The sequence below is a fragment of the Dendrobates tinctorius genome, unplaced genomic scaffold (genome assembly GCF_039654945.1).
Source record: "Dendrobates tinctorius isolate UK_male_01 unplaced genomic scaffold, ASM3965494v1 ptg000070l, whole genome shotgun sequence".
NCBI classification, from domain to species: Eukaryota; Metazoa; Chordata; class Amphibia; order Anura; family Dendrobatidae; genus Dendrobates; species Dendrobates tinctorius.
Window position 1 is genome coordinate 41,276,161 of NW_027361738.1, and position 14,036 is coordinate 41,290,196.

At 41.0% G+C, this 14,036-nt stretch overlaps 1 protein-coding gene across 3 annotated transcripts in view; it reads right to left on the minus strand.

Annotated features, from left to right (window-relative positions):
- The window catches only part of LMBR1 (limb development membrane protein 1), a 161,065-nt gene that overhangs the window by 39,618 nt on the left and 107,411 nt on the right, over positions 1-14,036 (minus strand). For all 3 annotated transcript variants that reach the window (XM_073581597.1, XM_073581598.1, XM_073581599.1), the window contains exons 7-9: positions 13,959-14,027; positions 13,718-13,782; positions 9,808-9,880 (exon numbers count right to left, since the gene is read on the minus strand). In XM_073581597.1, coding sequence (XP_073437698.1) covers positions 9,808-9,880; positions 13,718-13,782; positions 13,959-14,027 — 207 coding nt within the window. The remainder of the gene's footprint in view (positions 1-9,807; positions 9,881-13,717; positions 13,783-13,958; positions 14,028-14,036) is intronic.

A 14,036-nucleotide genomic window follows, 5' to 3' on the forward strand; every position in this document is an offset into this window, starting at 1 on the left:
AGAAATGTAGGCCAGTGCTTGCGCAGATGGGATCTCGGGACCCAGCTCTCTGAAATCTCATCTCTCGAGAGCTGGGTCCCGAGATCTCATCTGCGCAAGAAACGGCGGCCATTTTTTACCGGAACCACCACACACACACAGGAGAACCGTGGAAATGCCAGGGCTCTGGCCTGTCGCACAATGTCGACAGAGCCTCGGGCAGCACCGGACACACGCAGCACCGCTGGGCACCCGCAGCAGCGGCCAGCAACTGCCGGGCACCGGAGAAACCCGGCAGCAGTACAAGACCCTTCAGCAGCACAAGACCCCCGCAGCAACGGCACACATCGGAGCCCCCCTCATCCCTAAATGCGGCCTACAGCATAACTCCACTCCTGCTTCCTCCAGCAGCGAGCCTGGGACCCAGCTACACCGCAGCCACCAACCCCGGTAAGCAATAAGATGCAAGGATTATAAGCACCACCATTTTATTAAAAAAAAATTTAGAATTTTTCTCCTCAAAATTTGTGGTGCGTCTTATAATCCGGAGTGTCTTATAAAGCGAAAAATACGGTACTTTTCATCCAATGGAGCTGTATGATAGCTTATTTTTTGCGGGGTGAGGCAACATTTTTATTAGTACCATTTACATTTTGGAATAGATGTGACTTTTCGATCGCTTTTTACAACATTTTTTGTGGAACTGTGGAGGTCAAAAAAAAATTTGGCATGCTTGACTTTTTTTTCAGTTTATTGTGTTTATTGATTGGGTTAATTGTATTTATATTTTGATAGATTAGACTTTTCTGAACGCGACAATACCAAATATATATTTTTTTATATCTATTTTCAAGGAGGGGTGGGGGGAGGAAGAGGTGTGATCTGAACATTTTTTAAATTATTTTTTCATATTTTTTTAACCCCTTTATGACGAGAGGTATTTTTGTTTTTGCGTTTTCGTTTTTTGCTCCCCTTCTTCCCAGAGCCATGACTTTTTTAATTTTAGGTCAAAATGGCCTTGTGAGGGCTTGATTTTTGCAGCACGAGTTGTACATTTGAACAACAGCATTGGTTTTAACATATCATGTACTGGAAAACGAGAAAAAAATTCCAAGTGCGGTGAAATTGCAAAAAAAAAGTGCAATTCCACAATTGTTTTTGTTTTGCTTTTTTACTATGTTCACTAAATGCTAAAAGTGACCGGCCATTATGATTCTCCAGGTCATTATGAGTTCATAGACACTAAAAATGTCTAGGTTCATTTTTATCTAAGTGGTGAAAAAAAAATTCCAAAGTTTAAAAAAAAAAAAAAAAAAAAAATTGTGCCATTTTCCGATACCCATAGTGTCTCCATTTTTGATGATCTCGGGGTTGGGTGAGGGCTTCTTTTTTGTGCGCTGAGCAGACTTTTTAAATATACCATTTTGGTGCAGATACGATCTTTTGATTGCCTGTTATTGCATTTTAATGCAATGTTGTGGCGACCAAAAAACGTAATTCTGAGGTTTTGACTTTTCTTTCTCGTTACGTCATTTAGCCATAAGTTTAATTCTATTGTCATATTGAACTGAACGCGGTGATACCAAATGTGTGTAAGTTTGATTTATTCTTGTTTTATTTTGAATGGGGCAAAAGGGGGGTGATTGGAACTTTTAATTTTTTATTTTTTTTTTATTTAAAAAAAAAAAAAAAATTTTTTTTTTTACTTTTGGCATGCTTCAATAGTCTCCATGGGAGACAAGAAGCTGCCATAACCCGATCGCCTCTGCTACATACAAGAGATAATCAGATCACCTATATGTAGCAGAATTGCTGACTTACTATTAGCGCCGACCACCGGGCTACCTGTTGTCTACCCGATGTATCTGATCTAAAGGTACCGTTGCATTGAGCGATGTACCAGCGGTCCCAACAACGATACAACCCGGTCAGGATCGCTGGTGCATCGCTAAATGGTCGCTAGTGAGCTGCCATACAGGCAGATCTCACCAGCGATGCAGCAGCGGTCGGGGGTCGTCACTTACCTGTCACACGCAGCGAGGGTGACGTCTTCCGTCCGCGTCCATGGAGTTGCTCGTCGGCGCCAGCAGGAAGCCGACGACGAGAAATGGACCAGGTCGATCTCGCGCGATCAGTGATATCCAGCGGGGAGCCAGGTCGGAGGTAAGTGTCACATGTTGCGATATCGCTACCGATATCGCTATTGATCTCACTATGTGTGAAGGGGGCTTAATACTGGCGATACAAGGATGCTGAGGTAAGAGGAGGTTCCTCACATGGCTCTCTACCCAGTGTATGTGATCCAATACTGGAGATATCAGGGTGCGGAGGTAAGACGAGGCTGCTCACACTGCTGACCACCAGGTCTACCTAATCTAATACTCGACATACCAGTGTTTTTTCTATAAATTGTCTCTCTATAAAGGACAATGAATGGCATAGAATATGTCCAGGTCACATCAGTGGTTCTTATTACATTCCAGGACAGCTTTCCATCAATGCAACAGGACGGTGCTGCCATTTTAATTCTTTATTGATCACCTCCCCAAAAGAAAACTATTGTAATTTGCCAATTAAGCATATTTAAGAATATACTCATGACATATTCTTCAGATATCTATTTTTCCTATTCCCGAAGAATCTTTTTAAGAAAGGAAAGAGCCAAACAGGCGCAGGGAGACTTCTGGGCCAAGCAATGCTCCCCTGGGAAACAAAATATACGAGTGCTACCTCCTATAGCTGATTCTGGAGACCATTCTACTATTAGGAGGATATTTCAAGCTCTACTGCACAACTTTCCAACTCCAGAAGGATTTACATCTTTTCATTTACTCGCTTCTTAATGTCGAATACCTTTATGACTTTGACACAATTTGGCATTCTGCAGGTCCATTATTACTGGCTGCACCGGGCATTGTTCTCTCGAGAGACAATCCATCGTGCATGTCTGCAGGATACGAAAACAAGTGTGTGATGACAACAGGTGCTCTGCTCAGATCGTCTAAGTAACTTGTCCTTTCACCAACTAAAAATATTTAGTGCGTAAGGTTAAAGTCAAGGAACTAATGGTGATCTACTCGGAAGAGCTTTCATCACCGGGAAACAGGTGAACTGAAGTAGAAAGTGGAAGCCGCAAATCTGTTCATTCATACAATAATCAGGGCCAAACTAGTTTCTGCCTCCGTCCTGTGCAGTTTCACAGTCGCAGGCTCGGCAGGATTCATTTCTGCTGAGCAATCCTCTATTGACAGAGTATTAAATCCTGCCTGTGCGCTGATGTAATTGATGTTTTAGCTTCTTGTTAATTAGTTAGATGGTGTAAGTCATAATTTGTTATCCTCATTAACCACAAATTCCACTTTGGACTTCTTTTTTCCCCACTTATTAGATTTAATTCACGTATTGAAACTCAACCAAGGTTTTTTGTTTTTTTTCCTCCTATAATTATTAACTTACACTGTGATGGAGGTTTTAGTCCTAAAATAGTCCAACACCATTAACCCTTTTATCCCACCTTTGTTATTTTCCGATCGCTTTAACTAGGCACAATTTTGGGCTACACAATGTATTTAGAATATATTAGTTTTTTTGTGTTTTTTTTTTTTCATTTTTCTTAATGGAGAAACAAAATGCTTTTATTTTTTCATGGCTAAAAAATAATAGGCTCACTTGATACTATGGGCTGATAGGATTACAGAGAATTTAAAGGGTGTTTTTTCCTTTCAACGTTTCACCACCTTTGGACAATGAAAGAACATTTTAGTAAAAAAAAAGAATTTTTGCGTCACCTTATATTGAGTGACATGCTTTTTTTATTCTTTGATGGACAACCAACAAAACAAGCTGTGGGTTTTTGGCTACGTTTGCATGGATTTCTTTCCCCTATACAATCCTTCTCAAAGTCTGCTGGAAAAAAAAACCTCTTTCCATACTTTTCTATGGGAAATCCACTTTGCTGTCCACATAAGGAGGTTTTTTCAGCATGTTTTTTTCCTGAAGAGGTTTTGAAAAACACATGGTGGAATGAATTAGAAATCATCATATCAAAATGCTGAGATCTCGACCAGAATCCGTCTGAAAAAGTAAAATGTACATGATCACAACAACATTGCTGTGCACATGCTCCATCTTCCAAATCTTGAAGAAGTGACATAAGGGCTATGCTCATACTTTGGGGGGGCTTCTGCTCAGGAGCTGCCCGCCATTTATACTTAACAGTGTAAAGTCAGAGATACCAGAGAATAATGGCAAAGTTGCCTCAGGACAGCGATGCCCCAAGGATTTTTCCGGAAAACTCAAACAACGGGAAAAACAAACAAAAAAAAAGATAAAACAACCTCGAGAAAAAAAAAACTCTTTTAAAACTGCTTCAGGAAAAAGAAAAACTCAAAAGTTACTAAAAAAAAAAAATTAGTGACTGAATTGCTTGAAAAACTTATCTTTTTTTGTGACATTCAAAAAAATATGTGAACATAGGCTTTACGGGTAGAAAAGCCAATCTGATCACTATTCTGGGAAGAGGGATTTCTGGAATCTTTCAAATAGGTTATCAAGATCAGATCAGATGGGATCTGATAACAGTCGCTCCCCCATCAGCCTTCATCACATGTACACAGTGTATTAGGGGAACAGCCCAGCGCCGTACATTACGTGATCATTCTCAGGTACTAAAGCTTAGATCCCCTTCACTTCAATGGAAGCAGAGATGCAGATCCTGGGCACAGCTACTTCATAGTGTAAGTATGCTGGCCACATACCTGGTGTTGCAGCATCTTGATGTACACCGTGTACCAGCTAATTAGTGGGGGTGGCAGACCACCAGTGATATGATATTGATGTCCCATTGTATTACTAGATCCTGACAACCCCTTGAGGGGGGGGGGCGGTGTCTTCTATTCTGGAGGCACGATTTTTTTCTGGATTTTTGGGATAGTGGGTTTTTTTTTTACAATAGGTTTACAAGCTTGAAGTATGCTTACAAATTTTTATATCATGAAAAGTATATAAATAAATGCTGTAAAAATGCAGTGAAGTAGGCAAGGAAAACAAAACGGTGGTGAACGGTGGCCATGATCGCGGCTGTTGAATAATAATAGTAAATAATATTAGCAAATACCTCCAATTAGAAATATAGTATCATTTTTCTGATTCGCCATGTCGCTTACCCCATGTGCAGGGCACTGCAGTAGCTTAGGTATCCATGGTTACGACCACTAGCAACTAGCCAACTGTCAGTATATGAGTGGTCGTAACCATGGATACCTAAGCTACTGCAATGCCTGCACATGGGGTAAGTGACATACTTTATCTGAAGTACTACACTACATTTGTAATTGGAGCCATTTGCTAATATTATTATTACACCTACTACATACTGGGATAGGATCTTGGAGACGGGAACACAACTTTACTGAACTATGATGGTTGCCATCTCCAGTAGCAGAATTTAATCTCTGATCAGTGTGAGGTGATGACTAAGGGTCATAATACTAAGGACTGTTTTTTTTAAATGCAGCCCAAAAAACGATTATCTATTGCACAAGTTAATTCAAAAGCTAAGAAAGCATACACGCCCACACACAATGCTTGACAGAACGCTCCACTGTGCGCCGCGTGGTCCGAGCATGGTCTTTTTCATAGACTTAGGGTCCCGTTACATTTAGCGATGCACCAGCGATCCCGACAACGATATGACGCGGTCAGGATCGCTGGTGCATCGCTACATGGTCGCTAGTGAGCTGCCACACAGGCAGATCTCACCAGCGACATAGCAGCTATAAACGATCCGTCAGCGGTCGCTCTTACCTGTCACACCGCAGCGACGATGACGACTTTCGCCTGTGTCCATGCGTCGCTAGTCGGCGCCAGCGGGATGCCAACGAGGAAAAAATGGCCCAGGACATTCGAGCACGATCAGCGATATCCAGCTGTGGGGCCGGTCACAGGTACGTGTCACACAAAGCGAGATCGCTAGCGATAACGCTGTTGCGTCAAAAAATTGGTGTCGCTTTAGCGATCTCGCTATGTGTAAAGGGCGCTTTAGTGAATAGACTACCATGTACTCATGATTATCGTACAGAGAAATGGGATCTTGTGAAATTGAGCTTGCAGTGCAGTGCCAAAAACAAAACGGTCATTGGAAAAAAATACATATTCCAGATGACAAAACACAAGGTAATCCCTTACATTTTTTTTCCCCATTTTTCCAGTGCATTTTATGATAAAATTAATGGCATTCTCCTAAAATGAAACTCGTGCTGCAAAAGAAAAAAAAAAACAAGTGTTCCTATGGGTATATAAATGGAAAAAGAAAAACTTATGATTCTTGATAGAAGAGGAAAGAGCAAAACGAGTTTTAGTGTAGAGGATCGAGCACACTGAATGGAGAGGCGGGGCGGATACTCGCTCCTATCAAAGTTCTCCCCAATTACACCAGGCAAAATGGAGGAATGGGATACTGGACACCCCCAGAGGAGTGATTGCTTGGGTCCGTGCCATGGGTCCTGATGGAGGATAAATGTCCATTGAATCTACCCACCTTTGAGAGCTGCCCTCCATGTCTGGGAAACCCCTCAACACAGGAGGTCCTTTGGCTGTTTTGAGGCTATTTGAACTGCAGTCTTCTCAGCGTTAGTGTTATTAACATACTGAAGACATATTGATGAAAATGTAGTTTATTCCTTCACCTTGGCTTCATCCACATGTTCAAAGAATAGTTTAATCCGTAAAAAGCCGTCTGTATTATGAATCTGACAGGTGCACTTCAATCACTAATGAGCTGTTCCGGTGAAGGCTAGAGGTGACCTTAGCGCAAGAGCCATGAAAAAGACAACTTAATGGTGTATATAGAGGCACTGGAAATTGGAGAACAAGTGTGTATAATAATGCTCATTCCCGATTATCAGACTGTGCAGTAGACGTGATAGTAGTCACGCTCTACTCATTCGTGGGATGATTAGATCACTTTTGACCGGCATAAAAATCATTATCGGTAGCACATCACCCTGTGAAAACAGGACATGAGCTGCCGAGAACAAGATACTGTATGGGGGCAGAACAAATGTGCTGTTTACATCAGTATTCGCTGGCTAAATTTGGAAATTTGCTAGTTTCTGCTACCAGAAAATGGTTCCTAGTAGCTGCCTGCACCTTGGTTCTGCACCTGACTACATAGTGAAGATGTGAAGATGATGGAAAAGTGATGTGGCCTAAAACTGTGTTAGAGACTGAATGTAGTTTTCACATAAGCCAACATACTTTGACAGTGTATTTTTTGACTGAATGTTATTCATGGGATTCCTTCTTTATAAAATTGGACTATTAAAATTGTGTTCGACCAGTCAAAAAGGCTCTGTCAAACCAGTAATCCGCACACAATTTTTGGCTATGTCATGACTGAGCTATCTGAACTAAAGCTTACACCGAATTATTTCTAGTTGTAAAGATTACGATGTAGTATTGCTGACATCTCTTCTGATCGGCGGAACAAAGTGATATCACCGTATGGAGGAGTCTGGCTGTGTCTGGTTCTGCACTGCCACCCATTCAGGTGAAAAGGCTGAGCAGTACCGGATACAGACATGTAAGGATCAGTTACTGCAATGAGGGGCTCACCACCTCTTTCTGCTGATGAACCAGTCCCAATGGTCACCCCCTCGACCAATTATACAACTAGAACAGGAAATTATTCTAAAGCCCAGAATACCAGTTTAAGTTTCTCAGAAGACATCACAGGAAGCTCATTATTGAAGACTATGGTTGAGACAAATTTTGAGAAGTACATAAAGGTGGTATTTAACCATACATACCCAAATGCTTTTTAATCCTGGCCACATAAAACTTTTGCTTACACTATTCTTACACATGTCATCATTTTTCACTCTCGGGTATCTTCTGTGAATTAGGGATCACACTAGACAGCTCTGGACACTTTGCATCACACAATGTGAGTGTGCACAGTAATATGGGACCCTATCTCACCAGGGCTGCCAACCATCCAGAAATTCCAGGACAGTCTGTAAAAATAAGGCACTTTTTTTGCCCAGTCACTAAAAAACAGTTTAACAGTCCGTGATTTTTTTTAATTTATTTTTTTAAGCTGAAGAAAATTATACAGATTATTTTGACTGCAATTTTCCTTTTAGACTTTCCAGTGAATGCAGTGCATGTCTTCATATCTGACTTATGGGCTGCAGACATACATCACATGATTTCTTATGGTTTTCCAATGTGTCTGTAAAAAAAAAAATTGTCTGTCCGTGAATTTCAGATAAGTAATCCAAAAAAAAATAAAAGTTGAAGTTGGCAACCCTGCATCTCACATGCACCACCCTTTTATATCATGCTCTGTTCTAGCAAGGTATATATACATACAGACAAGGCTTAGACGGACTACGCAGTCACAGCCGGCCATTGTCCATCAATCATCATTAGTCCATTCCTAAATGTAGCACTTTCAGCTACACAAATGGAGTCAAAATATGTGAACTATGTGCCCAAAAACATCAGCGACACACACTACAACAACAGAGATTAGTGGATGGGAGCGTGCCTTTCCACGTCATTCAATCACTAGTCTCCAAGATGCCAGCAAACAATCCCGATGATCGCTCAGCAGATAGGGTTATGAACTTGGGGACTACCATTACATGTGAAATGATTCTACCTGCAGAAAAACATTACACAACATTGAGTATCCCAAGATTGTAAAGTTACCATGAACCTGACAGTGGATACAAGTTGCCCGTCCCTCAGACAGCATGCATCAGACACTGGCTGCATGATATAAGCCATGTCGGTTGGACTCTGAAACGCTGAGAAAAACATACTTTAAAGGCCGCCAGTGACAGTGAAGGTCACCAGTCAGAAAGGCAGGTCCCTGGCGGCTTCTCTCCACCCACTCCCCTGGAGTGACAAGTCTCTCCCTGCGTGCTTGTGTAGGAAGAGACCTACGAGTCACTGGCAGCTGGTGGGGAGAAGCTTTTCAATTGGTCACCCTGTGCGGCTTGGTCCCCGGCGGCTTTTAGAGCAGGTTTTTCACTGAAATGTGGCAGCGTTTCAGAGTCAAACATACATGGCTGAGATCATAGAGCAGAGGCTGATACATGCGGTGCGTGGATTTTATCAAGTGTCATGTTCCCTTTAAAAGGGAACCTGTCACCAGAAAAGACACCTAACATGCAGGTATGTGTTAAACTGCAGGTTAATACAGAGCAGTGGCAGTAACAGTGTCCCCGGCAGTGACCGACAGCCGGCCCCAATGCAGAGCGAGTGTCAGTCAGGGCCGGGGGCGCAATTACAGTAGCCGGCTGCTCTGTATTCTCAGAGCAATGACAGAACCAGCACCGGCGCCGCCCCCATGACTGCAACCAGAATGCTGTGGGAGGGGGGGAAGGAATAAACTTCCATTTTCTCCCTGCAGCTTTCGGCTACCTATTGCTGAGGGCTAACACCTTTAGGACCCCCATCTGTCCAGAGAATGGAGGTCTACATAGGTCCAACTTTATAGAGTAGTGGCCAATCCCGCACACCACCTCTATGGGATTGCTGGAAGTAATCAACAATAGTGTTTGATTATTTGTGGTACTGTCAGAAATAACCAATGCTCCTGCTCTTGCCAACCTTGCTCATGGTCCTTGAAAACTGTTTTGGGGACAACAGGACTAAAAAGAACATAGATCCTAAAACTCTGAACACAACTAGTAATTATTCCTATAAACGTTATTTGTACGACCCCAGAAAAGTAAACCCCACTAATTGCAAAAAAAAAGCTATTTAGAAATTAAAAGAATCCATACAAAGAAAAAGGTAAGTGACGTAGAGGAATACCATTGAGTTTCCTTTGTAGAGTCTCTTCCTGTAGACTTATGATGTACATCTGCTCATCGAGGTCTTCAAGGATCTAAAACAGGCAGATAAATCCATTATTAAGGCACAGCTTTCTCTGAATGGAATATCCAAGAATTTACAAACTTAAATTACTGTAGGTCTTTGTGCACATCAGTGACTTCGTAGGCTAGAGTAAAGGCCCATCTAGACAGGTCTACAAAGACTGGTAAATCTGGCAGGAACAGAGACAATATGATCATTCTGTTCCCATACATGTAGTCGGCAGAAAATTCGCCATTTACATGGAGTGGACGAGAATGACGATTTTTATACCGGCATAAAATTCACTGGGTAATTGCCGGGCATTCATATGTTAACCAATTATCTACTTGTCTATGTGGGCTTGAAGAGGCTGAAACTTGGCATCATGGAGACACCAGAGTTGTGCTGGTATACATGGCTTCCATAGAGTGAATTCACATGTGGTGGATCCGTGTCCGATTTGCACGTTTAAAATTCATAGCAAATTACATTGTCAAATTTTACAAATCTCGTCCACAAGCTTCGGATATTTTCTGTATAGGAAAAAAGAAAAATGCTTCCTTCATCCTGTTGTGAAAATGTTGCAGATGTTTGGTGCGGTTTTCACCATTTTTAATAAAAGCGAAGCTAAAATGTGAATCCACAGAAAAATCCACAGCAAAATGTGGACCCTTACTGCTTTCACTTCTGACATTTGCCGATGGTCACTGATCTTTTGAGGTGTTCTCCAACCCTATAATTTGCAAAGAAAGTTAAAATCGGCCTCCTGGAGAACACACACTGTCCATTACTGAGCCATAACTTAATTCATTGAAACAGTTTATATACAAGTTATATGAAGCCATTTACTGGAGATGGCTCGTGGATTCAAAAATGTATTCAAATCACCATTTTTTTTTTATTTTTTTTAAAATCATACATAAATTTTCCTACAATGAAGAGAACTGGCAGCAGTAGAGGAAAAGCACAACAATATATCAACAGCATGAATAGGAATTAAACAGTACGAGTAATGTAAAATATATAAAGCCTATCATGATTACCAATTAGCAATAGATCTGGAAAATCTTAGCTATGACTGTCAGTTTTTGTAGGAGTTTTTTTACGCAAATTTTCAGATCCATTTTACAGTACTAGCAAAGTCTGAGATTTCAGAAATCTCATGCACACAGCTTGGTTTTTTTGCCATCAGTATTTTGTGCTTTGCATGAGTTTTTGCACAACAGATCATGTCACTTCTTTCAGCGTTTTTCACCCACTGAAAGTAATGGGTGGTGGAAAAACGCTGAAAATCCACATTGAAAAAAATTGAAGCATTAGGTTTTGCAGTGGTTTTTTGTGTCAAAACCTGATTAAATAGAATCAGATTTTTATTTTTCATTTTTGCGCCAAACTTTATCAGCATGCACAAGAGAAATGTAGAATGACAAAATGAGCAGCAAAAAAGCACCAAAAACACAGCAAAACCTGCATTTTTGTTGCAGCTTCTTTCCTGCCAAGAGATCAGGTTCTGCCGCAGAAAAAAAAAGCGCAGCAAAAAATGCCCAGTGTGAACATAGCCTAATATTACAATAAAAAAAATAATTATATATATATATATTATATCCACATGGCATAGAAACGTACACACATAAAAACGCTTTTCAATGCATGGGTATAAAGGAGAAAGTAAAAAAAAGCAAAAGTCAAGAAACATGTCTGGAGAGTCAGGAAAATAAGTTAGAAAGTCTTCAACAGTTGAATGCCAGGAAAGGAATGACTGTGACAAATAAAAGTAAAGTTGTGGACTGGGGTCACAGGTTCATGGGACTAAGGGCTTGGGATTGAGGCAAGAGAGGTATAAAGAGCTCAGGAGGAATGTCGGAGGAATTCGGTGTCTGTCCACCAGAACAAGGGAAGCCTCAGAGTGAGGAGTGAATTAGGAGAACGGTGCGCTCCTACTTGACTTAAGAGTGTTGAAAAATGACAAGCAAAAACTTTTTTGGGCAGCTTAGGAAAACAAAGCAAAAAAAAAAAATTTTTACTTTTGTCAATTAATTGAACGTGTCATTCTCAGTGTTTTAGCCTTCATGACAGTAATTAACTCAAAAGGAGTACGGCACCCATAGTTTAAAAAATACCCCAAATTAAAAAGGATTTAATTACAGCAAAAAAATAATTTAAATAAAGATATGTATAAAGTAGTCTAAATGCCAGAGCTTGTAATCATCAAGAACAAGAAATGGTTAGAACGGAACACGTATCAATAGAAATAACAGACCGGTCACTGCCAAGAGCACCATAAACCAGGGCTATGGAGTCGGTCAGCCAAACCTCCGACTCCTCAATTTCCATGACTCCAACACCACCAAAATGGGCTCCAACTCTACAGCCCTGCCTTAAACCCATCACCTCCCACCATTCCCTCTCCCTTTATTTCTTATTTCCAGTAAAACCTCTTTGCTTGTCATCAAGCAACTAAAATATTCGCTAACTAGTCCTTTCTATATTCATTTATTTACTTTTTAAGGATATTCTTGCAAGGAATGGAAAGTAAACTCTTTGAGGAATGGTGCGGGCGTAGTTTGCGGGTCGTCTCCCAGCGGTTCCTTAGCACTAAACCGAGAAGGTTAAGAAGAGACGAAAAGACTTTGTTGTATCGCCCAACCACAAGTCAGTTTATCCAATATGAACAGGTGAAACACCATACTGGAGCAGCTGGAGGATATTTTATAGGAGCCTTCCCAAAATGCTTTTGATTTAGTTACTGGATTGTCCTCAGCTGCAATCTTGTGTCTAGGTGATCGAATGAAAGATTATCTGATGAAAATACCAGACACCTACTGTAAAAACCACAGAAAAGGTTGAATCATCCAGATAAGCTTGGGCTAAGGTCCCTAAATGTTACACCGAACTAAACAAGTAAGGAGACATGACTCAAACCTTAAATGCGTAGAATGCCGGGTGTGCGCTCCCCACCTTTATCGGTGCATTGCCCATTCCCAGGAAGGCAGCGGTGATGTAAGACACAGCCAGACGTGAGATTTTCAGAGCCAAACGTAATGACTTGCTGAGTTGTGTGTCACCCCTGGGCATTCGCAGGGCGCCGATAAAGCCTGGGTGAGTACCGCATTTACAACAAGTTAATAAAAATAGTCCCTGTGCTGGAGTATCTGCCAGAGCAGAAAGTTATAAAAAGTTCCTCTTGAATACTTGCCATACAATGCTTCATTTTCCCTCCTGTAAAGCGAAGGTTATTCAGCAGTTTGTAACAATTTAGATGAACATGAGAGGCGAGGGGCCACATGACCAAGTTTCCATTACAGGCTCCAAAAGAGATTAGGAAATATTCTACAAAAGTGTAATCAGTAAGTAATGGGTTAATGGAAACCTGTCAGCAGGTTTTTGCAATTTAATCTGAGAGTAGCATGATCTCGGGACAGAGACCCTGATTCCCGTGATGTGTCACTTACTGGGCTGCTTATTGTACTTCAATAAAATCACTTTTATCAGCAGGAGATTATCACTAGAGGACTACTTGGCATGCTGCCATGTAGTCCATCACTGCCCCCCACTAATGACATGCATAGGCAGAAAGCTACCAATCAGTGGTGTGGACGGGGTTATACAGAGTTCAGAATTCTGACCACTTTTATATCTGCAGCAGAGAAAACGGATTTTATCAAAACTAAAACAAGCAGCTCAGTAAGTGACACAGCGCTGGAATCCGGGTCTGTGACCCTACATTATGTTACGCTCGGATTACATAGCGAAAACCTGCTGACAGATTCCCTTTAATAGGTATTAAAAGACAGGTGTCCTACGTAATAAGCTATTAATCCATTTACAAGAATGAAACAAATAACACTTGTAAATTCACAACACTTACTGTCGGTCTCACCAAAAGTTGACCCATTACTGCAAACATTCGAGAAAGGCCAACGGGCGTACACACTGTGAAGCGAAATAACCGAGCAATAGTTAGAAAGTAAGACAAATATTACATTTATATTGATAACATCAGAAATCATCAGGTTTTAAGAAAGTTACACATATCTTCCAAGAAACACACTTGTTAAAAATTGCAGATGTTATTTAGAAATATTTAAAAAATCAAGAGCATTACTTACAGAGCAAGAGGAGGCATCCCATGAGTGAGATACAGGAATATAAGTAGGGGAGATAAAATTCCCAGAGATCTAAATGGA